At 33.3% G+C, this 26,524-nt stretch overlaps 3 protein-coding genes across 5 annotated transcripts; all 3 read right to left on the bottom strand.

Moving 5' to 3' along the window:
• Positions 1 to 631: 631 nt before the first annotated feature.
• On the bottom strand, positions 632 to 4,858 carry LOC130628765 (14-3-3 protein zeta/delta-like). Its single transcript, XM_057441769.1, has 4 exons — positions 4,684 to 4,858; positions 3,841 to 4,009; positions 3,520 to 3,695; positions 632 to 1,489 (listed from the first exon to the last, which is right to left on the bottom strand). Exons 1-4 carry the CDS (start codon positions 4,737 to 4,739, stop codon positions 1,147 to 1,149), a joined length of 744 nt encoding a protein of 247 aa, XP_057297752.1. The 5' UTR covers positions 4,740 to 4,858; the 3' UTR covers positions 632 to 1,146.
• A 1,774-nt stretch (positions 4,859 to 6,632) lies between these two features.
• LOC130628766 (interleukin enhancer-binding factor 2 homolog) lies at positions 6,633 to 12,511 on the bottom strand. The gene is made up of 9 exons (XM_057441770.1): positions 12,429 to 12,511; positions 11,844 to 12,147; positions 11,085 to 11,238; positions 10,256 to 10,321; positions 9,860 to 10,146; positions 9,126 to 9,190; positions 8,801 to 8,964; positions 7,122 to 7,342; positions 6,633 to 6,739 (listed from the first exon to the last, which is right to left on the bottom strand). The coding sequence occupies exons 1-8, from the start codon at positions 12,455 to 12,457 to the stop codon at positions 7,128 to 7,130; spliced, it is 1,284 nt and encodes a 427-aa protein (XP_057297753.1). The 5' UTR covers positions 12,458 to 12,511; the 3' UTR covers positions 6,633 to 6,739; positions 7,122 to 7,127.
• Positions 12,512 to 16,337: 3,826 nt separating this feature from the next.
• On the bottom strand, positions 16,338 to 26,487 carry LOC130629202 (mitochondrial potassium channel ATP-binding subunit-like). Of its 3 annotated transcripts, none has more exons than XM_057442338.1 (15): positions 25,891 to 26,487; positions 25,727 to 25,775; positions 24,656 to 24,786; positions 23,665 to 24,288; positions 22,365 to 22,667; positions 20,875 to 21,078; positions 20,226 to 20,619; positions 19,864 to 19,935; positions 19,607 to 19,663; positions 19,171 to 19,229; positions 18,961 to 19,023; positions 18,623 to 18,681; positions 17,735 to 17,785; positions 17,249 to 17,286; positions 16,338 to 17,122 (listed from the first exon to the last, which is right to left on the bottom strand). In XM_057442338.1, the coding sequence occupies exons 3-15, from the start codon at positions 24,766 to 24,768 to the stop codon at positions 17,045 to 17,047; spliced, it is 2,115 nt and encodes a 704-aa protein (XP_057298321.1). In that variant the 5' UTR covers positions 24,769 to 24,786; positions 25,727 to 25,775; positions 25,891 to 26,487; the 3' UTR covers positions 16,338 to 17,044. The 3 variants fall into 3 exon arrangements, with proteins under 3 accessions (XP_057298321.1, XP_057298320.1, XP_057298322.1); XM_057442337.1 differs by having other exon boundaries at positions 24,656 to 24,776; positions 25,891 to 26,485; XM_057442339.1 differs by lacking the exons at positions 25,727 to 25,775; positions 25,891 to 26,487 and having other exon boundaries at positions 24,652 to 24,778.
• Positions 26,488 to 26,524: the final 37 nt, after the last annotated feature.

Here is a 26,524-nt window from a genome sequence, read left to right on the forward strand (position 1 = left end):
TATGGATTCTGATGATGAAAAGCCACATCGAGGAAAAACACACAGCTAGATAAAACGAAGAGATGAAAAGGGATACTTTAATTACATTGTAAAGGAACTAAAAATCGAAGATCCATTTGGATTCCGAGAAATGTTCCGAATGGATTTTGTTGATTTTGAGTTAATATTAACCAAAATTTTGGACTTAATTTTGCCTAAGGAGAGACTTGGTGGAACCAAACCCGTGAATGCTGATGAAACGTTCGAAAGCCCCTCCACTGTTGATGTTTTTGCACTTATCGCGGTTATTAAAAATGACTGTTTGATGAAATTCGACTCAAATGCGTCAAACAGCAAAACTCAATTTTTTTCTTCTCTTCTCATTTTTTCGAAATAAATCGTGTTTGATGGTTCAACTCAAATGCATCAAAATTTTTAAACTCGCTAGTTTGATGAAATGTTTGACGCATTTGCGGACACCTTAAGCCTCAGGGCAATTACTGAAATTTCAGGAGTTTTCTGACGTTTTTTTCATTGACAATCATTTTTAATTTCATAATTATTTGTTTGCATGGTCAGCCTGCGCAAACCACTTTGCTCAGTTAATATGCTTGTAATGCAAAATAAGTTGAAAATAAAAGTCGCACAAAAATCGTACCATTCAACGAAGTTTTTTTCGAACACATGTATATAGTAAAAACTAACACAAACCCTAAGTTTCATTACCATATTTTCTCATGAAGTGTAAAAATACAGAAAGTATAGATATCCGTAAACTTAAATACAACAAAATCGATTTTTTTAAAACAGAAACGTCTCGGTGATTTATTGAGGAAAAATACGTACAAAAGGTTCTGGTTGTCGTTTTCAACCAAAAAAAACAATACAATGAGCTGGTCCTGTCAGTTACGCAACCTTTCATTTCCATGCTGATAAAAACTCTACAAAAGTAGCAAGAGAAATAAGGAACTTATTAGGGCAAAATCACAATAAAAATATATAGGCTACCTTGTCATATATATATAGTATTCATTACGTAATAAAAACCACTTTCTTCCCACTGTTGGTATCTCTTTTCATTATCATCATCACTTCCAATTTTTTTTTAAAAGTTAATTTTTATCAAATGGCCTAGCATAATTTTTTACATATTTCTCAAGTTCATATTCACTCGGCATCGGGTTCTCCATCTTGTTGATCAGCTGTCCACAACGTCAAATTGTCACGCAGCAGTTGCATTATCAAGGTACTGTCTTTGTATGAATCTTCAGGGAGGCTGTCCAATTGAGCAATAGCATCATCAAATGCTTTCTTTGCAAGCTGGCATGCTTCGTTTGGCTGGCTACGAATTTCATAGTGAAACACTGAATAATTCAGAGCAAGACCAAGACGGATTGGATTTGTAGATTTTAATTCTTTTTCACTGATATCAAATGCCTGCTTGTATGCACCATCAGCTTCATCTACAACCTTCTCTTTCTCATCCCTGTCTGCAACTTCAGCCAAATATCTACAAAACAAAAAAGAGGTTAGTTTTTCTTGTAACACAAAATATTTTCACAGACATATTTTATGTAAAATAAATCTTATTTCAAACAAAACTTCAAGAATTGGTAAGGAATTGGTAAGGAATATTTTTTTGCCGGGATTTGGTGGATTCCTGTTATAGAGATTTTTATTATTTCACTGAATTATAGAGGCCTACTACGGAAATATCTTCAGTTGAGTAGTGGTTCTAAAGCCTGTGGACAAGTACACAGGTTTTGCTCCCTACACCCTATATCATTGGCGACAAAGGTCAAAACATGGCCAGCACATTAAAAAAAATTAATAAATTTGACAACACAAAAAAACATGGAAAGATTATGTGGATTGGAGCAGTTCTGCAATGCCAACAATATAGCAGACATAGGAAAGAAAATGCCTGAAGACCTACAAACTTTTCAAAGGTTTGGTAGCACTAAACAAAGCCAGCGATGTGCATCAGAATTCAACGCCCAACGGAAAGTATTTCGTCATATATAGCCAAACTCTGACAACTCATATTGTGACTTCAGTCAACACTTGAGGACATGATCAGAGACCGATTTATACGTGGCATACAAAACATTAAATTCACTTGAGATGAACTTTGACACAAGCAACAGAAATCGCCATTACCATGGAAGCCGTCCTAAAGCAGTCAATGGAAATTAACCTGGACATAAAAGTATCTGTTGTAAAACCAATCATGGCAAAGATAGTCATAGATGGAATCAAAAAGAGTATGGAAATCGACACAGATGCCTCGATGACAGTTATAGTCGAGACCATATTCAACTTAATATACATCTTTGCAACAAATGAAAATGAAACTAAAAACGTACAGTAGGTATTGTGTTAATCCTCTTGGTAAAGCGGTTTCTGACATTTTGTACAATTCTATGAAAGCCCTATGCCTTAAAAACGAAGGTTAAAAGCAAATGATCCCAAAAAACCATTCATTCTGTCCTGATGGCATCGGTGCTGTGTTGTACCACCAAATGCAGGGAACAACCAATTGCCAACTCCTCAAAACTACGACATGAGCAGAATGGAAATAATCACAGATTGAGAAGAAAGGATTTTCGCTATAGGAAAGAATCACCAAAATGCAGAATACATAGGTTGTTGTGCAACTCAACCATGAAATAGACAAAATTTGATTTTATAATTTCTTCACTGGTCACTGCAAACAAGATGAGCAAAGCTTCTGCAAGTGATCTAAACTTCTGAAAGGTCAGAGTACACCCTACATGGTTCGCCTCAAAACTTAAACTGTACCGATGGAACGTGACTAACTGAATCATTTGGAATGTCTTCTGTGGGAAACAAGGAGTGGTCGAATCTTATCCTGGTGTATGTAGGATAAAAGCTTATTTACTTAGTGGCAATGGATGTTTTATTAAAATAGCTAGGTGCTGTCCCCATAACAAAAGTTTTTGGTGCCCTTTTGTATGATTATTGCACCCATCAGTCAGAGGTTCTGGTTGTGAAAAGCCTAATGAAAAGCGAGTCATGACTTACTTAGCGATATGCCAGTAGTAACTGCAGGAAGGGAAAATTCTTTTTCAGGGTAGCCATCATGCGCAAGATTTTGTAAACTGTTTGAGAGATACAGTAAATTGATATTGTTGCCTTAGAGGGAAGGATATACCTGAATTTTCTCCTGATTATTTGAATGTCTCGATTACTATATATCTTGGATGTTGTAAAATTATATAGCTTCCAGACTATTGTAAACAAACTCATAACTAAAACGAGCCAAAGGCATTACAAAGACACAGAATAAAGATAAGGCCACAGGTATATAGGAGAAAACGCTAAAAACATATTTTTAGGAGGAAATGAAGTTCTCATAATCAAGCCTTTTTTTTAGAATGTCAGAGGTGTTTATTTTGACTGGCAGTAATTACCTAAATAAATTCATCAGCCATGTAAAATAAACATATTTTCATATGCTTTTTGTACACATGCCTACATAATCACATAACACGTAATACAATTATTTTAGAGATTTACCTGAAGTAATCTCCCTTCATTTTTAAATAAAACACTGCTGACTCAGCTTGTGCTGAACCTTCCGAAGAACTATCAACAGCTGGCTGTACCAAATGGTCTTTAAGTAGTTTTAGGACCTCGTTGCACACTTCATGTAGTTCTTTTTCAATTTTTTTTCTGTATTCTACGGCTAATTCCTAGAAGAATATTTAAAAAAATAGACATCACATGATGGATTTCAGTCATTGGAGGTAAAGAGACCTTTTTTAAGGATCTGAATTTGAATTTACAGGAATGGAGTTTTTAAAATATTTTCAGACATTTACATTCCTGCATATTTACCTGTTTATCTGTAGCTTTTTGTTCGATACTTGAAATGACCCTCCATGACGATCTTTTAGCACCAACAATATTCTTATAAGCAACTGACAACAAATTTCTCTCTTCTGTATTTAAGGGATCACCACCCATTTTGGTAACTTCGTTCATAGCCTTAGCCATATCATCATACCTAATATAAAAAAACAATTGCGAAGGACGGCATTAACCTTAAAAAAGTACAAGAAAACTGATTTTGATAACTCCACAGACAGTTTAGTCAATTAGGCTAATATTTTTAAAGAAGCAATGAAGGCAGAAAGACAACTTTTGTTGAATTGAATTGCAACTAACATGATCACCAACAATTATTGTTATTCTTTTTATCTGATGTTGAATCACACATTTTTTTGTCCTTCAGTAAACTAGTCTGTTTTAAAAAGGACTGCTTAAAATGTGATGAAGAAAGGCACTGAATATTTGTAATTTTACGATTGGTAACTCCCAAATAGTTAAAATAAATGCTTACTGCATTAATCCAACAATGATATGAACCAATTTAGGACAAATTAATTTGGGTAGGAGGTTAACTTTAATTCCACAGCTTAGGAAAAAATCACCAAATCAATGGCAATCAACATATAGCTAGAGAGCTAGAGGTTATGACAAAATGACATAATTCAGCTTATAAAGGCAAAAACAATAAAAAGCTTCTATAAATATTTTCTGTAATTATATTGAATGACCATCCATATTGACTACTTACCAAGACAGCTTGTCATTTTGTTATTTGACAGGTGAAAAATACACAACGAAAAAGAAATTCTCTATTTCGTAAATAACACAAAGGAAATTAACACATTATACCTTTCAGCTTGCTCAGCAAGCTTAGCTTTTTGAATTAATGCTTCTTTGTCTGACATTTTCGTATTTTTTTAGTATGTTTTTCTACGTCTTAAACGACTTGCGACAGCGATGGATGCTTTCACCTTCCACACCTTCTCTTGAGAAAGGAAGCGCACAACTTTTCTTCGGCAAATTACGAACATGTATAGGTGCCCAATAAGAAATGCGTAGTAGCTTGGTTACTTTAACGCAAAAGCTGAATATTTCGTAATCGGCACCTAACGTGCCGAGTTATTGAACCTCGAAATAATATTGATTTATTGATTTTACCTCGCACACGGCACGAAGAACTCACGGGGGTTGGTGGTGAGGAAAAAAGAAAAGTACAAGATGGAAAAAATTAGTTGTTTTTGCTAGCTCTCTGGCGTGGAGTTTTCACCACAGAATAAAAGGAAAAATACGTTTGTTCTCCCAACGAGATTTTTTATAAAAAATATCTTTTCACGGCTAATAGTCTAAGTATTATAACTCGCAAATAAATATTTTACAAAGCTGGCCTGCTAAAAATCGTTTGTATTCTTCTAACCACATTACATTCAAACTTTTCTCAACAGCCAAATTGAGTGCTTTACCTCAGTCATGAATCAGTTGTCGGTTAAGGATAAATTTGAAAAACATTGTTTCTAAAAATCATAGAATAAAATCCCATAAAATTTTTTTTTAACGATTTACCTGTTTTTCAGAAGAGATAAACGATAGATAAATGTGCATATTTCGCATGGCTCCTCCCACAAATATCAAAGAATGTATACACCCTCATTATTTCCAGGAGGGGCTATGGCTTAGATGGGGAGTCCTAGAGTATGTATGCTCATTTTAAGCTACGCAGACCCAATCAGGCTCCGCGCTCTACCAGACAACTAAGTACAACATCCAAATTTCCCAAATTTTCTTCACATGGCTTGGGTTAATCTGTAAAGGTTTTCCTAGAACTGTGTAAAGTTTAACCATGTTCCCCAGAGCATCTTGCATCTTTTCTTTGTATCCGGAACGTAAGTATCGCCGTCATGATGTCAGAAAAGATGCCCCCGGGATGGGGTTGTGTAAAGTGCAGTTGACTCTGGTCTGGGATATTCGATCTTGATCATATTCTCTCTTTTTTATGTTATAAATTACTACTCGGTCACTCGCTGTTTCTTTTCTAAATTTATTCTAATAATGAGGATAACCCATAAAGTAATTCCTGTCAGTATTAATATTGCACCGTTTCGTTTGATTGACAAAAGTATGTATTATCGACCTCGTTACCAATGCGTCTATATCTTCCTCACTCGACATTAAAAACCCCTTGAAACAAGGTTGTGTTTTAATCAAAGGATCGAGGTTGGTGTTTTCAAATATGCTGATTGGAGAAATAAAACCTGGTTGCGTTTGGCAATGTTGTGTTGTAGCCAATAGAAATCGTCATCTTGAATAAATAAAGAGGGAATCATGAATACAAAACAAACCTTGTTCCCAGGGAATGTTGGGACGCCGCAATGTCATGTGTGCCGCTGTTTGTCTTACCTAATGAAATGAACTTTTCTTTACTTTTGCTTTATCATATTTAGAGATAAAGGGCTGTGGGAACTAAGTTGTCTGATTATTGTTTCCATTGGTACTTACTCCATTACAGACCACGCTTTTTGGATCTTTTAATTTATGTTGTAAACTGCCATCCCGGGCGCGTATACACGATAAGGCCAGTGAGGAAGCTAAAGATACTCGGTAAATAAGTCCAATGACATATTTAATAATACTCCACAAAAAAGGCCAGGGCGATGCTTAAAAATAATTAGTAAATAAGGCTTTTGACGACGTAAAAAATGCTGGGTAAATTTTCACATGTACCGTCTTAAAAAACTGGCATGCTAAACAGAAAAATATGCGCTGACGCCTAGGAAAAAATAATAATAAAACAGAATAAAAAATAATACGAATGTACAAGCAATATGTTTATAGAATATAATTTACATGGTTCGAAAAGCTTGAGGTAAAAGGTGTATGTCACAAAACCAGCGGCAGCTAGATCGTCATCCTATGAATAAAAAGAAAAAAAATTGATCGCTGATAAAAAATATATCTCATTGTCTGCCTGAAAGTGCGATTTTAGAGATTGACAATAATAAAAGGGGCTACAAAACGATTCAATAAGTTCATTCCCCGCAATTTCCGAAAAATGGCGTGTAATTGAAGGACCACTAAAAAAATCAAGGTGCAAGAAATTATACCACATAGACGTCTAGACCGATTGATTCGACCGCATTTGTTTGAGTAAAAACCCGCCTTTAGACGACAAGACGAGAAGGACGAGAAAAATCACGTGGTGAATAAGGGGAAGGGAAAGTTTTTTATATATATAAAAAATAGACTACAAAAGCATAAAAATATAATATACAATAAGTTCAAAAAGTTCTCACCCTTCCTTAGGATGTTGTCTCAGTTGTCGATGCAGAAGTTTCCATTGATGCAGTTTGCTCTTTATCTTCAGCCTCTTGCAGGAGCAAAGACTCTTTCTTGTGCTCCTCTTTATTGTATGCAGGCTGACCTGGTGTAACGATAGTACCTCCCCAAGATGTAATGTCCGTGTCTAATGCAATTGCGGGTTGGTTGTCCACACCCAGAATTTCATTGTGCGCACCTATAAACAATTGGAAAATTATTATTTTTAAATTTTTATACAAGAAACGTTGAAAACACTGTTATAAACTAGTTCCTGTGTTCTTAATGTACGCATTAGGTAAACATCGGTTTTGCCTACCCAATTTCCCTTATGGATTGCTCCATTTATTTATAATAGGAAAAATCACCACATATGCCTAAGGTGTGTACCGAGCCATGGACCTCCTGATTGGAAATATACACCTGATTTGAGATATACACCTACTGTGCTGCAGACAGCGGTTTGGCCTGAATCTGAGAAAAAAATATACTTATGGAGCAAAAAAACGTTTTTACAACTTTGAGAAAACATAAAAGAAAGAGCGGGCGAGCGAGACAACGCATCCTTCATTCATTTTTATACATTTTTTTAGACAAAGGAACGTTAAAATCATTTTTCATATTCATAAATATACTCCAATTTAAATTAGTAGTCAGACCCCTTCAGTTAACAGCAAAATATGAATCTATTTTCTCAATTTCTCAATTGCAGCTGTTCTATGCTGCTGCCGATCAACGCCAGAATGTGTTTTTTTTTTGGTTTTTTTAATATTGGTTTTTATACCGCTACGAGAAAGCTGGAGGAGAAGAGGAAAAAATATCTGACAATTTGGTATACGCAACGTGAAAAAAGTTTTTTTTGACGTTGCTACATAACTTTTAAAACGTCGTGTGTTTTTTTTAAACTCTGTATTTACATCTAAAAATATTGTTTTTTAACAATACTAATGTAAAATTTAAATAGAGAGTAAACAGATGGAAGAGAGAAAAACGAAACATGTAGCACTCCTTTAAATGGAATGAACAATGAGTTTTAATGAAGAGAGCCACCTTCTCCACATCTGCGCAGCAACAAAAACTAACAGCTTTTAATTTGAGCAGCTGGTCTAAACCAACGTATAAATGAGTCATGTTTCCTTCGAGACGAAAAATAAATCGGTTTATAAAACGTTTTATAAAAGCATGGCGGACTTCGTTATACTTTTAGATTTCTCAACGCTTGCAAGTGGGGCAACAAAATTTCAGGGCTTTCTATCAGGACTTTTACAGAAAAATTAAGTAAAAATTTCAGGTCGATTTTGCGATTTTCAGTGTTCAAAAAAATGTTGAATCATCAGTTGATTTCAGCTGCAAAAATTTAAAAATGGTTCCAAAATAAAGGGAGGGATGAATGTAATCGATCATAAATCAGTACTTACAAAAACTTTTATTCAATCATTGAATCAGCATTCCGCATGAGAAAGAACATGATAGAGATTTTTTTATATAGACTTTTAGGATTATTATAAAAATGGTCTGCATTTCGTGGTTGTTTTTAAATAGCTATTTCTCCAGATTTTCTAAAACCCAATCAATTATTTTAAATTTTCCAGTCTTTTTTAGGTTTTCAAGGCTGGTTAGATAAAAGGAATACAGAAGCAAACAATAAATCACTTACCGTGCGAAAGTGTTCGAAGTAACGTCTGTGCAGTTAAACAGAGCAGATCTTGTTCTTCCAAACCAAGTACACTATGTGCACGCACTTGTCCGCTCTCGCAAGGGTCAATCATACCAACTGACCCGGGTAAGAAACATCCTGCTGATAGCAGCTGGAGTGATCGCCTATGTACAGAAATTCGCAATAACTTCAAAATTAAAGATACAACCAAAAAATTAAAACTTTAAAAATAAGGAAATTTGTTTATTAACTAGAAAAACCATACATATTCTAAAATTTTTACGATGGCAAATCGATGCTTAGCAAGAAAATGTGGAAACGTTACCTAAATGCGACATTTATAGGTAACGGGTCGTGATTGTTGGACGGTAGTGTAGCGCTTTTGAAAGCCTGCAAAAAAATGAAAAATATAATCAAGACAAATATATGAAACAAATTAAAAAACAAGATACATACATTTGGTTTCAAAGAAAAACAAATTGATTTTAGATCAGGTTTCAATTAAAATCATTGCTAAGCTTTTGAAGCTACAGTCCCTGCCCACAAATCCTTTGTTTTTGTTCACATTTATTGGACAAAAGAGCACAGTTTTCCCAGTGCAGTAGACTTATACGCCAAAAAATTGTTACGAAGTGACCACATGAGCTACTTTAATTTACTTATAATTTATTTTCAACCTGGAAGGAATCTAAATTATAAGTTTGTAATGCATATTTAACTCTATTTTTCTTTTTACAAATCTTTACGCCTACTCATAAACCAAGTCAAATTGTTACAATTACGAGCTAATCATTGTATCTGACGCAGATTTTGGTATTCTTGTTAGTTGTCTTTTATTAGGCCATCATTAAGCTCATTACCTTCTACTCCTTTCAGTGGTGAATATGTTAATGCATTTTTCTAATTTAGTGGCCTGTATAGGCCACAAAATTAGAGAAAAAATGACCAATCAAAAGGTAAAGAAACAAAATTGTTTCTTTCTAATTTAATGGTCTGCATAGGCCAGTTAAGTGAAACATGTATGCTGTAACTGTATAATTATTAGCAGGTCATTTTTACCAGAAGGTCGATAAGCCATGGAGTTAATCCCGCTAAGCCAGCAAAACGTTTCTTTAAATCCTTTAGGATCCGTACAAGCACACGAACAGTTGTATGTGAAGCGTTCTCCTCGAACCACCTTGCGTGTCGAATTGTCGCAAGTGCACCTTCTAGGAGTTTCACATCGACATGCTTCTCTGCATCAACTTCAAATAAGTTTTTTGGTAAAGTTGTGACAAGTACTCTTACAAGAGCACCCTCGCTTGATGTTGTGTTAAATCCACCTTCATTCGCTTGTGTTGGAAAATCTGAAACATAAAGAGGTCATTGATAAAAAAAGGTATCCCATAAAAATATAATGATGTTAATTGCAGCAAACACATGTGAATTGAATATTTACAAATAGATTTCAGCTACCTTCGTTGGGAACTGCTTCTTTGAGTTTTTCCTGAACTTTCTTCGCTAGATTTTCTATGTCTGCAGCTAAACCATAACAAGAAGACTTCTATGTAGCAAAATTAAGAAACATTTGTCCTAACACTTTCATGCATTTTGTCACTGTGTGCTAGAAGCATTACCAAAAGAATGCAACAGTAGTCTACCCTGGAAATGCTGTATGCTGACAATTTGATTCGGTTGCAAAAAAATCAGAAAAACTTTGCAGGATTGGAAAGCAAAGGTCTTTGAGTAAAATTGGGTTAAATTAAAGTAATGCTCAGCGGAGTGTATGACGGACATTACATAGTGTTGAAAGTTGGTGTACGCATCGAACTTTTCCAGTCACTAAGTGCCAAGCAGTATAGCAAAGGTTAACTAAGAGCAGTGCCTAAGTTTAACAGGGTTACTAAGTTCTTTTTTTTAAATTTAAATTGTAGCAAACAGAAATGAGGATGTTTGAGATTTTGTACAGTTTTGTAAAAGATGTTTATGCCACAAGTGAGGAGATTGCATGGTTTTACTATTGTTTAATATCAACTTCAACTTTCACTAATGTATTATAATGTTTCTTCTTCTAATGCAAAAAATATATTTCTTTTGTATCATTTGTTTTCTGACAGATTTTTTTTGAAAGCTGGCCTTTGAAATAAGGGAACATAAAATAAAAGAAGTAAATTGGGATACAGATTAAGAGAAGAATGTGCAAACTTCCAGGTAAAACTTCCAAAGAGCCCGAAAACGGACAATTGGGAAAGCACTATGCATATTACTAATTAACGAGTTGGGTGTGCCATTAATATCTACTTACCAGTTGGTGTTCCTTTAAGTATTACAACTAAGTCGGCCACAGGGTGTCCTGCAAGCATTGTGCCTTTTTTGTATGAACCAACAGTTCGAACTTCATCAACTGGTATGTTTAATCCTAATGGTGCCAAGATCAAGCCTTCCAAAACAGACTCTACCTAAAAAAAGTAAATATATGATGCGCCTATGATAAAACCAGATATGTAAAAGCAAAAATTGAATATATCAGTTTTAACAGTTCGAAATATTTTTACAAAGAAAATTCTGTTTTTTGTTTCAATTTTTTATCCAGTTTATATGATTTTAACTTTGGATATCTTTAATCACCATGTCTTTTCCACATAATTTACATGTATCTCTTGTCAAATTTTTGGTTTTGGACAAAGGGAAAATTTGGAATCACTTGTCTAGCAATAAGAAAATCATGCGTATTTCACTTAAGGCATAATTATTTTCATACTTTTTTTTTTACTTTAATCAAAAATGACAATAAATTTAGTTGAATTAATATATAGTTTAACGATGAACAAGTTGAGAGTTAAACCCTGAAATATTAGTTATCACATTTCCCCTGATATGTCTTGTCATGTATAGTTTTCCATGGCTTTCCAGACACTAAAAAAGCATTATTCACAACAGCCAAAAAAGAACAACAAGCACAATATCAGCAGCAGCAACAACAATAATAACAACAACAACAAGAACAAGAAAAACGACAACAACAACAACAGCAACAACAGCAACAACAAGGTATCATATTTACCTTAGCTACTAAATTTTGCACTGAACTTTGTTCACTAACTGATGGTGTAAGCTCTTGAGTCTTTTTGAGTAGTGCAGCACTTAATTCAGTATCTTCAAGCTCCTCAGTTGCACGACCAAAATGTGAATCAGCCATTAATGGATCGAAAGACTGATGGTTTACCATAAACTTGTTTGGGTTCTGTCTTGGTGGACCACCCTGCATTCCCATTGGACCTCCACTACCCATTCCCATTGGTCCACCCATGTTAGGATGCCCATATGGACCCATCATGGGCGGTCCAAAACCTGACCTCATGCGACCTCTAAAGAAATATGGTAACAATCTCAGCATGCCACAATGTTTGAAGCAAGATTGATAATAAACAATGACAAGTCAGGAAAAAAGAATGAAATGTTAGGACAAACATTTTTGGAAAGTAGTAAAAATTATGTTTATATGACGGCCAAAGTTTAACCAAACGCATTTTTAATGCAATAACACATATTTTATTTTTAACAAACAAATTTAAATGCCTGAGGTTGTTGTTTTATTATTTGAATATATTATTTTGAAAAACTGGCTTTTTTAAAATCAACTACATACCTTCTTGCTTGCTGTTTTGTACGTGTCATTTTTTGTAAAATTTTTTATATATAACTAAACATAAAGAGAAAATATGCAACGCTAATTTGTATATACTTTAAGAATTTTATTACTGAATAACATAACTGCAAACAATCAATTTTCAGAATATCAAAAAGATTTTATTGCCTCAAGACAAAAAAAAACAGACAGAAAAAAACCCCTTTAAACTGGATTATTTAATAAATTATAACCTAGCAGTACATATAGAATGAAATTTTACAACTATTCATCTGTACCCACAGTCTAATTTTCCAGGTGGGAAAACAAAACGTAAGAAAACAGAATTTACTACATTGACCATAATATAATATGTCCAAAAAATATTTGTACCAAGCTGTGGGTAGTGCAGCACACTTTAAAATGGCTTTAACTTAAAAAAAATTGATTTTAAAATTCAATCATTTCTGTGTGAATTACCTCTGACCACCAGGGTTAAGAGGACTAAAAAAGCAACAGGAAGCATTCACGTATGTTATTGACAAACTATAAACAAATTCTATTATCTTTTAGAGCTTCAAATTATACTATTAAGGACCAGTTTAGAATACCTATTAAGCCTAACAAAAAGTGACCAGATAAAGCAAGGTGGCTGAGAAAGGTAAGAATAAACACTGACCGTATACATGAGTGGATCCATAGTTTTTAGCATGTCAATTTCAGTGGATGCCAGTGAAAATAATCAACTTACTAGTTTTTGTTACTTTCTGTACTTTACTTTAAATAAATATCTATCATCGTTATTACTATTATCATTACAGTTGATTCTCAGTTCGGGGTAATTTGTTGCGCTGAAAATAAAATACCCGATTGGCTCATTATTCATTATTTTCTAAAACATTTCATATATCTTGAAGTAGAATTTCTAGTTTTCTTACAACTTAAATGTAAAAAGGGTTCTAAGCAAAGCATTTAGACATCAATTTTGTATGAAATGAAGAACCAAAGTGTTTCATTTTTTTCTATCAAATGGTTTTATTTTAGCTAAAATGAAAAAGGTTTGATTTGAAGGAATACAGTAGCTACAGTCTGAATGTAATCTACTGCGTAAACGCTAATATCACACCATTGCTCCACGCTGTGATATTAACGTGTACGAACAGCAATCGTCTATCTTTTGTTATAATTTAATCCCTTAAGAGCTTTATAAGTTTATATTTGCGTGTCTCTAAGCAATGCTTTCACAAAGAAATATTGGAGCAATTATGTTTTTTTGTAGTAAAATAGTTCATAGTTTAACAAACAAAATCGTAGTTTAACAAAAAAAAAATCAGAGTTTAACAAAACAAAAGTTTAATTTTTGATGTGATTTATAAGAAAAATAACATTAGTTGAATTAGCAGTAGTTGAAAAGTTGAAGTATGGTAATGACAAATAATTAATTTATACAGTACAGTCCGAATGTAACCTTTCGTGTATGTGCAACTCGCATAAATAATTACTTTCATAATACCGTAAGTGGATTAATTTTCAAGATTTTCGGCCATATTCGCGAAAATTTGACCTTGCGAAAATTATTCCTTGGGGAAATTTTGTCCACTTAAAGTATACTATTTTCTTTTAGAGAAAATAATTACACCGTGAGAAATTGAACTACTGCTAATTCAACTAATGTTATTTTTCTTATAAATCACATCAAAAATTAAACTTATTGTATAATAACAATAACCTGCGTGTGACAATGTTAAGAATACTTTGGCACGAGGTCTATAGAATTTGTAAACAAAAGCAATTAAAAATATAAAAATAAACTTTACTGTACTATCTTAATTTCTATCTTGAAGGAAGATTTAAAATATCTTTTTCAGAACACGATTTCAATACATCGTTCACTACATACATTGCTTTAAATTTTTTGTAAAACTTGCATCAGTAATCGTGACGCTGATCTGAAAAGACTCAAGGAAAAAACAAGATACACATTATGTAGTAACTCCCTCCTTTGTTAAGAATATAATAATAAATCATATAATTATATAATGGTGAAATGCGTTTGCTAGCTAAAATGTAATCCTGCTGAGTATCGCTTAAATAGTCTGCTTTATAGGAAAAATAATATAAAAAATACATCGCAGAATATGTTTGTCGTAACACCCTCCTCTGTTCCGTTATGATATAACATAATTTTTGCCTATACATCTTCCTCAAAAAATTTGACTGCACAAAAAAAATTCAAACAACAATAAATTTTTTTATTTAAATAATATTTCAGTTCTTTTTATAAGGCGACTACAACTTAATTAGTTGTTCTACAGGCAAATTCGATAGTAGCTTACGGTCGGTCAGCGAAATAAAAACCTAATTGCGTCTGCGTAGCGTAAAATGAGCATTAAATACTCTAGGACTCCTAATCTAAGCCATGGTCTCTCCTGGAAATAATAGACAGGGTATATCTCTCAATATTTGTGAGGCTAGCTAGCCATGTAAAATATGCACATCTATATAAAGCTATTCTAACGTCTAAACAACCTTATGCAAGGCAATATAAGTATGGAATGCACCCCTAACCACATTGATTATCAAACCACATTTTTTCATAAAAGCTTCTAAAAGGCGATATAAATGATGAAACTACTAGCTAAATAGTCAGTTGCATAACCAACACAACTGCACCATTAAAAAACAATGCGGAAAAATTCCATCATTCTGTAAGTGAGATAAACAGAATATGATAGAAAAATGCTGTAGCTATATATAATACAAGTATATATGTAAAAACATATACGAACGCCTTGAAAGTTATGGGAACAATGTTGAGTTGAGTATGGAACAAAAAGCAACCTCTGTGTTCTTTCTATGCTATTCTCACGCTTTCAAGGTACCATTTTTATCTATAGTGCGCCAAAGATTACAAAACGTAGTTTTCTGGTGGAATTTCCGCGCGCGTCAGCAAAAAAAAAACAGTGCCGGAAAAATGTAATAATTCAAAAGTTTTTTTATGGAACAAAAGGCGTGAATTGATGAAACAAACTACCTTTTAAGTAATTTCTTCTATAAAATATATTCATTTTATCTCATTAACAACAATTTCTTCTATGTTTTATTGCAGCCTATACGATGTTATTTGCAAACATTCGAAAAAACTCGAACCGTATAAACATTTCGAATTAACTGCTTTATTTAAATTCGTGCAATAATAATTTTCGCGCATTTATGTACTGCAAAAACATTAAACTAAAAAAAATTAACTTTCTTTATTAAGCCATTTGAACCAATCTCGTTCCCGGCGCTCTTTGTCTTTTTTTATGACGAGGCGGAAAGACAAAAATAGAAAAAAAAATCCCTGGGAAGAAAGACAGGCTGGCATGAATACACACGCTTTCTTCATAACAATGTCCAAACTTCCGGTGAGGCTGGTATTCTACACTTTTTTAACTGCTATTGTTATTTGTGTGCTATTAAAAAGTTGTGATCTTTTTAAATAGATGGCGTTGAAGTTTATTTTTAAAAAATGCAGTCACTAAAAAGGGGTAAAATGTCAGAAATCGGAAATAATTTTTTTTTAATTCTAAACATTATTTTGTTCTCAACTCAATAAAGCATTCAGAATGAGAAAGTTTTCCTAAGAGGCCACTCAATTTTCTATGACGAGACAAGGGATGACGAAATGACCACGTTAACAATTTAAAAGTCTCTTTTTAAATTTAGAAATTGAGTCACTAAAGGATAGCAATTTTTAACACGTGACAAAAAAATGTATAACGCGGTGCTTAATCGCCACAATTCCGGTAAGAGTAGGGTTAAGAAGCTGGTGTTGGACGGACGCTTAGAAAGTACCCTTGGATTAGCGCTTATCGATCTGCAACTCCAAATATTTCAGACCTCGTGCGCTTCGTCGAGAAAAAATGGGCAAAAAAATACACTTAAAACTCCAGTATTATTATGTAGCATAATCATCAACGATATACAAATTAAAAAATAGACTATTTAAATTTTAGTGATTTAGAAAGAAGTAATAACAAAGCTATTTTATTCCCCAGGGTATCTTGATCCTTCTTGCGCCGTATACTAAAGGCAGAGTTCCCTGGAAACGGGGTTTTATTAGGCCCAACGACAGTTTTTAAAAGGTGTATAACAATGATGGATTTTTTGGTTCAATTATATTGGACAAAACGCTCCCTCAAAATCCGATTTTTAGCTTGTTATAACGACATTGAGGCTTTTGTTTAAACACGTCTGTGCTGTGCGTCAAAATGGTAGCAGAGTATCTGTAGCACCATTGTGCTTTCCGCTAAGCGATAATAAAATATTGTTTACTATTTTTCGATAAACGCAGTCGGTGATGTACCTACATGTTTTCCTGATTATCAGGTCTAATAAATATTGATTCAAAGATATTCTGTATACAATTCACAAATGTCTCGATTAACCCGTAGGCTGTGTTTTTATTGAAACTCCACACGTTATATGCAAGGTTCACCTGCACTACCATCTCAATCTCGTACGACTCACAATTTTGAAAATTTGACGGAACTTACTGTGCTAAAAAAATTTACCACTGATATTATTAATATAAAGAAGTATTAATCCAGAGAAGGCAGAAGTTTTACTAATATCCTTGTTTAACAATAAATATACTATAGATCAGATGTTTGTCGGCGTATCAATTCAGCATATAAACCATTCTTCGCGAGAAGTTGTTGATGCGTGCCAATCTGCAAAATAAATGCTTTTTGAGGTTATCAAGACAACGATTTATGTTTTCTTTAAAACATTCTAAAAGCGCGTTTTCTTCTTCAGATATAAAGACAGAAAAAAAATAAATAAAAACCCTGCGGTACCTCTTGAATTCTTCCATGCGACATAGTGGCAATTAAATCTAAATAAAAGGAGTGATCTTGTTAAATGGCTTCTGGGCGAAAAAGAATAAAGTTCATTGCAGACTTCTTGTCTGAGTCGACAGAATACTTTAAAGAACATCTGACATTATTTTAAAAAATGATTGAATAATAAAAATGTTTGAAAATTTAGGACAGAGATTTCACAATTCAGTAAAATTGCTTCTAAAGCAATTCTTTGTTCCACTTTACGTGCCTGTATTTTTAGGGAGTAAATTTGGCCTTTTTGAGAAGATAAACCCATAAATTTTTCTTAGGAGACTTTCAGAAGGTTTTATTAAGAAGAAACAAATTATCATCACAATATGGAATTATTAAAGTTGAATTTTTTTAAAACTCATTTAAGAACCTAAAAGGCATGAGCTTGCTTGGTTTCACGGCCTAGATTTTACTGATAGGTGGCAGATAAATGATTGGGTACATACTTACCAGCATTTTGTATGGTGCTTAATCGATGGGCAATTACAATCACCGTACGACCTAAAACAAATACTGTGTAATTACTAAATCAAACAAATCTGTTGCGACAAAACGAGTTCTTAGATAATATCACAGGCTCAATAACCCCCTGTTCCCATAAACATTATTCTTATAAAAATATAACAAACACCCTGACTCAAATAATCTTTCATTTAAGCGACCAAAGGCTGTTTTTTTTCAAACAATCGAGATTATGTTATCATGTCAGCGAAGAAGAACATTATGCAAATAAAGAAGAACAATTTATAAGATGTGTTCGCTCTTTAAGGAGATACACAGTAATGATATTTTCAAAATTTCTCTAACCAATCTGGACTGCACTGTGTATTATTTTGCAGAATAAACATTTCTCAAGTGAGAAACAAAAAAACTATATCTCTTTGTCCAACCGACATTGCCTTCCAAATTTGCCTCACACGGCATGGGTCGACCTGTAGCTGTGGTAAAGGCACTTACTAAACATGCACGCGTTGTGGATCCAACCACGGAGCTTGTGATTATGAAGCGTACTCCATAACTACTAAGCCACGCGCTAATTTATGCCAAGGATACACGAAATGTTAAGGCCTAAAATATGTACGATTGGCGAAAATCTAATGAGTGAACTAGGTGCGGCGGGCGAAACCGTAGACTTCTCATTCTTTCAAAGAACTCTTTGATAGGTTAGATTATCTAGATTTAAGCATCAGTTGCTGAACGTTTTAACTTTTCAGCCTAAAGAGTTGCTTGAGGGACACAGTTTTTTGTACAATCTCAGCCCCAGCGCTTAGTATCTTAATTGCTCATAAAAGCAACAACGTGTATATGACTACAGACATAAAGATGTCATCTACTAACCAACGATGAGCTTGTCAAGTGCTTCTTGCACAATTCGTTCAGATTCTGCATCAAGAGCACTATACGAGAGAAAAAAAGTCAGTTAATACTGCAAACGTCAACAAACGTCATGTGACATGACTATAAGTGCGAAGAAGTAAAAACGACAACAAAGCAATACGAAAATAAAAATTGGCAACCACAGCTGCGTAACGCTCGCAAAAGGGATGCTAAACGGCATCCTTGCGATTAACTTGATAATAATGCAAGTTAAGTGGCCTTAACTTGCATTATTATCGTCGTCTATAATCGCATAGACGAGAAAAATGTTATACATTTCAGGAGAACATTCACGTTACCTAGTAGCTTCGTCTAGGATTAATATCTTCGGATTTTTCAGCAGTGCTCTAGCAATGGCGATTCTAAAAAAAAATGTTGTAGCTTGAGAAAAAATAACTTTCTAAAACTATTGTTGATGTAAAACTGGAAGTGACTTTACATGCTGTGGAGAGTCCACAGGTAAAAGGCATCTTAGTAGACACTGCAAGCATTGCACTATAAAAACAAACCTTTGCTTTTGTCCTCCAGAAACGGTGGCGCCACGTTCACCTATCACGGTATCGTAACCCTATGAATATATCAAAGCATATGTTTAAATATACATAAATAAATAAGGGTAAAAACGAAAACATTATACAAAAACATATATTAAAACACATGAGCGAAAGCATATATCAAAACAAAGAAGTAAAAACATATATCAAAACACATAAACGAAAGCATATATCAAAACAAAGAAGTAAAAACATATATCAAAACACATAAACGAAAGCATATATCAAAACAAAGAAGTAAAAACATATATCAAAACACATAAACGAAAGCATATATCAAAACATATAAGTGAAAGCATATATCAAAACATATAGTGAAAGCTTATATTAAAACACATGAGCGAAAGCATATATCAAAACACATGAGCAAAGGCATACATCAAAACATTACTTGTGGAAATTGTCTAATAAATCTGCCTGCGTTAGCCTGTTTCGCTGCTTCGTAAACCTAAAAAATACGTGTGTTCATCAAAAACAAACCTGGTTATTTCGTTAACGTGCAGGAAAGTTAGTGCAAACTCACCAAAGCAAAAAAATATTACACATACTGCATAACACCCTAAAATTCCCTAACATTTTTTTGGTTAAGTTGCAGAATGCCCTCACGTTTTTAGTCTTTCACCTGGGTTGTACACATGAGCCACTTACCTGTTGATCAGTTGCATCAGTGGAACCATATCTTATATTCTCCATAACAGTGGCAGCAAACAGTGTAGGTTCCTTACAAATAAACAAAAGAAAAACGCAGTATATAACCTCGCTAGAAGATTGTGTTGCTGGATCTCGTGTGTGAACTTAAAAAAACAACTCCTTTTGCATCAAAAATAGTAAACGTTGCAAAAGACTTTTCTAAATTATTTTAAAAGGTAAAAAAAATCTTCCCAATAAGTTTTAGCTAAACAAAACATCCCAGCATGGAACGTTTTAAAAAATGATTATTTACGGCACGGCACATTTACCGACCGTTTGGGATATGTTACGTTAATAAAATTACGTAACTAGCAACTTACCTGATTAATGTAGCCAATTAAAGTTCCTCTCAACCACGATGGATCAAGGTCTTTTATTTGAACACCATCTACTGTAATATTACCGCTATCCACATCATAAAATCGCTCAATTAACGCCGCAATAGTGGACTTGCCAGATCCACTCGCACCACACAGTGCTATCATTTTCCCAGCACCAATATTCAGACTAAAATTATCTAAGACAATTTGATCAGGACGAGATGGATACGAAAACTTGACATTCTGTAAACTGATATCTCCTTTGATTTCAGCAATTTTTTTGCCACCGCTTAATGGCATAGTTGGTTTAAGTTCCATGTATTCGAATACTCTCGCTCCAGCACTCATTCCACGCACTATTTGACCAAACAGCACAGATATTGTCCCAAGAGACCTAAAAGTACAAGTAAAGTCTTTAATAAACATGTAGCTGCTGAAAACCTTTAGAGAATTAACACCGGATCTTCAAGAATTCAACTTGAAGTGCATCAAAACAAGTAAAACATTTTCCCGCATTTTCACAGCGTTTTAAGCAATATAAAAAATAATCCTTTTGAAGCTTTTTCTTGCAGCCTTTCAATCAGAATGTCAACTCTGAAACAACTAGAAACAACAGTTTGGTATTGCACAACACCAATAAACAGCTTACTTTTGTACAGTTTGTGTCGCTACAAGATAGCTCATCATATCACCAGGTCGTAGTTCCTGATTACTCATCAAGGCAGCGCCAGTGTATAAAACAACAAGTACAATTCCATTGACAGCAAAGTTGGCGAGTCCTTGGAATGATCCTATGCCTGCTCCAAGCAGTTCATTTAGAAACTGCGATTTCTTTACTTCATCGGAATACCATCTAGATAACATAACTTAAAAGTAAATTCCCATATAGGCAAGACCTTGCAAAAAGAAGACTTTTTCAGGAATATTCTAGGAGTTTTATGAACTTTTATAAGATATTTTTTTATAAGATAAATTTTGTTCTAAAAAACTGAAATCTCAGTGAGAAAAAGAACATGTAAAAGAAAAAAATTAGAAAAATCATTTTCCAGTAGTTTTTCACATTTATAAAACTTTTATTTCCACTATTATTCCACACTATTGCACTACATATACACCTGGAAAAAAAACTATTTTTTCCAGGTGTATATTTTTATTGTTTTTAGGTTTTTGTACATCCAAAAGTTACGTTAAGGTTAGGTTTTAGAGCCAACAGTGGAGTAAGATATTATGAAAACTAATTTAATGTACTCCTCCTCGCGTACAAGTAAAATCTTTAAAGTCAATCAAATAGAATCAAATAGAAAAATTATATACTTGTACGAGGGTAGGGTTTTGCAGACAGGATGAAGAAAGGGATTATGCCAAATTCCTTTTAGTATTACAGAGTTATAGTTAAAAAGTTAAAATGCCAAAACAGACCAAATCGTTTGAAATAGGGTGGGTAGTTGTTTTGAAAAATGGTAGTGTTTTCTCTTTTTCCAACAACACAAAAGCTTCTATCTCATTCAAACTCTTCTGTATTTAAATCTGACTCGCATGTATCTACAAAGTTAAAATAATTATGGTTCTGATAAATTTTATTAGCGACACTTCAAATGATGATGAAACAAGTACGTCTCAAATGAGCACCTTGAGTGCAAAGTTTAGTTCCCACTGCTACAATATATTGAACTAGTTGTTAGCCCTTAAAAAATCCACGGGATCGTTCGTCGCATACATTACCAGCATCATTATGTCTCTACAATTTATAGTACGCTGGATTACATCTCTACAATTTATAGTACGCTGGATTACATCTCTACAATTTATAGTACGCTGGATTACATCTCTACAATCTATAGTACGCTGGATTACATCTCTACAATTTATAGTACGCTGGATTACATCTCTACAATTTATAGTACGCTGGATTACATCTCTACAATCTATAGTACGCTGGATTACATCTCTACAATTTATAGTACGCTGGATTACATCTCTACAATTTATAGTACGCTGGATTACATCTCTACAATTTATAGTACGCTGGATTACATCTCTACAATTTATTGTACAAGTATGTACAATTGTGTACAAGTAATTGTACACATTGTTGCAGTAAAAACTACCCTTACATAACAGATTTGATACCAAACTCACCCTACTTCTTTTGATTCCATCGCAAATGCTCGTACAGTTCTAATATTGCCTATAGCCTCGTCAGCTACGGCCATTGCTAACGATACTTGCTCCTGAGCTTTGTGTGAGATGTGCCGCAAAAAGGAACCAAGACCAGTCCCAATTAGAATCACTCCAGGAAGAACTAAGCCCATTAAAAATGTCAGTTTTGGAGACAGGGTATATAACGTCACACCACAGCCGATGATTTGCGTAACACTGCGTAAGCCTTGAGATATAACTTGCTTGAAGGAGCTTTTAAAATCTTGAATATCACTTGTCAATCTGAAACAACAAAGTGTTTATATAAGTTAACAACACTTTTAATGATGCTCACAGTGTATGATTTAAAATCCAATTATCATTGGTATTTGTTATAGAAGAACTCAAGCTGAATTTTGACGCTGATTTTAAGTTAATAGAAAAATGACAGCGATATAAGAGATTTCTGTATCCTGCGTATTTTGTTTACTCTAAGGAAACTAATTTTGTACCGCTGGGTTGTTGTCTCGCGTTTTTCTAATTTTCTTAGTTTTTAAGATCTAATAAAGAACGTACAAAATGCTATTTCTAATATATTAAATTTCAATTCTTATAAATTATCTTATTTAATTCTATTTGGCACCCGTTCTCAATATAGCGCCCCTCTTAAATAAGTGCTTTCACTCCCCTTCAGAAAATATTTCAAAATAAGCGCATCTCCTTATGAAGTACACTCCCTCCCCATTTAGCAAATATTTAATATTCCGAATATAGAAAATAAGCGGCACTTTTGGGTGTTTTATCGAACACGCTTACGTAACAAAAAAAATTTAATGACTTTAAAAGGAAGCGCTTATCTGAATTTGCGCAACCATAATTAAAACTATTGCAAATTTATACCACAGCCAGTAAAAGCGAGCTTTTTATACTACAGGGTCTGCTAATTTTTTAAGCAACGTTAAATTTTTCCAAGCTTTTTGGTCACTTACTTTAGGGTGAAAACTTTAGCATATAAGATAAACATATTTTGCGGTCAAACAAAAATAAAAATGAAAGTTTAGAACATAATCAAGCAAAAACTATGCACTAAAAAATAAAAAAAGATAAAAGATAAAAGAACATATTAAATTAAACAAATATAGAAAAGTAAAATTTGATAAAATTGTTCAAGCAAATGTATAAAAATAAGATAAGATGATGGAAATACCACAAAAAATGGCAGTGTTGAACATTTACAGGTTTGAAGGTTTTCTCCTTTGCTAAAAACATGTTTCATGAAATACAAAAAATAGCTACATACCGATTAATTATTTCGCCAGTCTTATGAACATCAAAGAAAGCTGTATCTTGCTCCATAAGCGACTTAAATAGTTTGATTCTCATTCTTGTGGCTAACCGTTCACCGAATGACGACAACGCTGTGATATATGCAACAGTTAATAACGACTGCAATATATAATTCCAAACTAGTTTTTTACACGGATTGTAAAGTGTACTGAACACGTCTGCATCTCTTTGAGCATCACGAATCAGCACAGATATGGAATTAACAAGTTCACCCAGCAATAACGGAAGTTTAATATTAACTATAGCTACACCGAACGCTGCAACTGTTGCGAAAATGAACAGTATGATGTCAGGTTTAACAAATTCCCAAAACAAAGTCCAACTAAAGGTGGCTTCTTTTTTCCTTAGTATGTGCTTTTGCACGGAAGATATTCTATTTTTGTGTGACAACTTTATTCTCTCGCAGCTTGCAGTTTTAAAAAGTAAATTCCTTGATATAGGAAATAACACGAATAATCCCGCATATTTAAGTTTCCAGACTTGAGTAGGTTTAGAAATTATCGCTATCTGTGTAGGGTTTGCCATTCCTTTTAGCCTTTGCAGCCAATATAGTAAGGAAGCTGAGTTTTCATTTGAACTAAGGAAAAAAAGACATATTAATATCAAGAAATGTATATCATAAATCTAAACAATGTTTAAATACAAGGTATTCAGGCTTACTACACAGATTTGGAACAGATTGTCATAAGAGTCAGGGCTTGAAATTGATATTTACAGAACAACAACAACAACAACAACAAAAACAACAACAACAACAACAACAACAATAAAAACAACAACAATCTAATTGATATATGAAATTTCCGTATTTGGTTAAAAATGAAGTATATTTCGACAAACTGTATACCAATTTGAACCCTGCAAGACAAAGAAATAAAAAAAAATGATGCTTATATTAAAACAAAGATTTAAGGATCAATTGAAATTAACAGAAAATTACCCACACATTTGATTTTAGACGAATAGTCGTGGTAAATCCTCTTTGATTAGCAGTTCTATATAAAAATGATGTGCTGTATCTCTGTTTAACAACATGTCCAAGCAGGTTGAAATACATCTCTCAATCTGAAAAAAACTAACATAACTGTTGAAAACTTTACTGGTATTGTCTTTGGTAAACCATGCCAGCTGTAACTACAGAGTATAAATTCTCCAATGCTGCAGACAATGAATCAAGTGGGACTTTAACCAATGACTTTTTGCTTCATGAGTAAATTGATTGGTCAGTTTGTACTTGCATCATTTAATGAAATTTCATTGATACATGTTAATAGAAAGGTGACAAAGAAGATATACGCCTTGTTGTGGTGGTATGTTGCAAAAATATTCTTGCTTCGTCCATTGCATGTGCTAGGGTAAAACACTTGTTTTGCAAAAGAAAGTTTACTGGTTCAAGTTCCACTTGTTCCATCATCTTTGATCAAAGCTAACATGCAGGGTTACATATACTTGTTATAACACACATTTGTTTTTGTATAATTACTACAAAGTTTTTCCAAAAACTTTTCTATGATTTTTTATCGCTTATTAGTGAATAAAAAAATCTCTTTTGTATTGTAGAAATGTTTACATGCTTTCCATATCGTGTCTTTAAATTTCAAGTCAATTTTGTAAGAAATGAACTAAAAATATGCTCAAACTTTTCTACATATATAAGTCTTGGCATAAAAAATGCTGAAGTTAAATGCCATTTGCTTGCATGTTACGCATGTTAGTACTTTTGAAGAGCGAATTTTTGTTTCTAATTTTAAGTTACAACCAATTTAATAGAAAACATGTCAGCAAAAATGTAGTAATGGGAATCTAATATTTTTGTTTAACAGGTTGACATTCATCTCAGCAATTGTCCAGTACTGATGCAAATTTGAAAACTTCAGTTTAAATATAATAAAGCAGAACAGGAAATTTTGATAAAACTTTTAGTATCACGTACAATATGCTAGGCTAAAAAAAATCAATAACTTTTAACGAAATAAAGTTATTTTCTGACTTTTAACTGCCATAAATAATGATACCTTATTCTATCTCTAATGGTGGTAGAGGCGGTGGTTCACGTATCCTTTTCTAAACAAAAATTTGTTGTTTACTTTAACAATACACCTATACTTCGTAATTAATAATCATTCAATACACTAATTCACAAAAATAAAATCAAAATATATTACAACACATTGCTTACCATAAAAAAGCTTATTGCCACCAAATGTTTTGAATAACTTCTAGATTTTTTACATACATATTCAATTTTTATATTTGTAGTTTCCTATGAAGAAAGAAGGCTTATAAAAAATTAACTATTAAAGAAAAAGAATTGCAATAATCTACATAATTTTAAAAACTTAAACTTCTGGTTTAAACTTCTACATTTCACATATGTTTTCAGTGACACTATGTGTTAAGAGTGGCTCCAGTCACTAAATTCCATTAGTCCGCTTGACATCAGCAAAGTTGTGTTAAACATCATAATTTATATTATTAATGGTATATTTTGTTGAAAAAAAATGTGGAAGAAAAAATGTGAATGTGTGCATTTTTATATTGCTGAATAACGGATTTCAAAATGGTAACCAAAACTAGCTATGATTTTGCTTATATCCCAATTTGTTAAAAGTGAATTTTATACTAAATTATACGAAAGAATTGCCAAACAGTCAAATCAAGGTCACAAATGTCTATTCTTGTTTAAATAATGAAGATTTTAAGTTTATGAATATTAAGCAAATTCTTAAAAACTAATTCCATATTTCTTTCTTCCTTGTTCATTTCTTCCATTAAGGTTATTAATTAATACTGTTTAACTTAGGCAAAGTAAG

The sequence above is a fragment of the Hydractinia symbiolongicarpus genome, chromosome 15, assembly GCF_029227915.1.
Source record: "Hydractinia symbiolongicarpus strain clone_291-10 chromosome 15, HSymV2.1, whole genome shotgun sequence".
Lineage (NCBI taxonomy): Eukaryota > Metazoa > Cnidaria > Hydrozoa > Anthoathecata > Hydractiniidae > Hydractinia > Hydractinia symbiolongicarpus.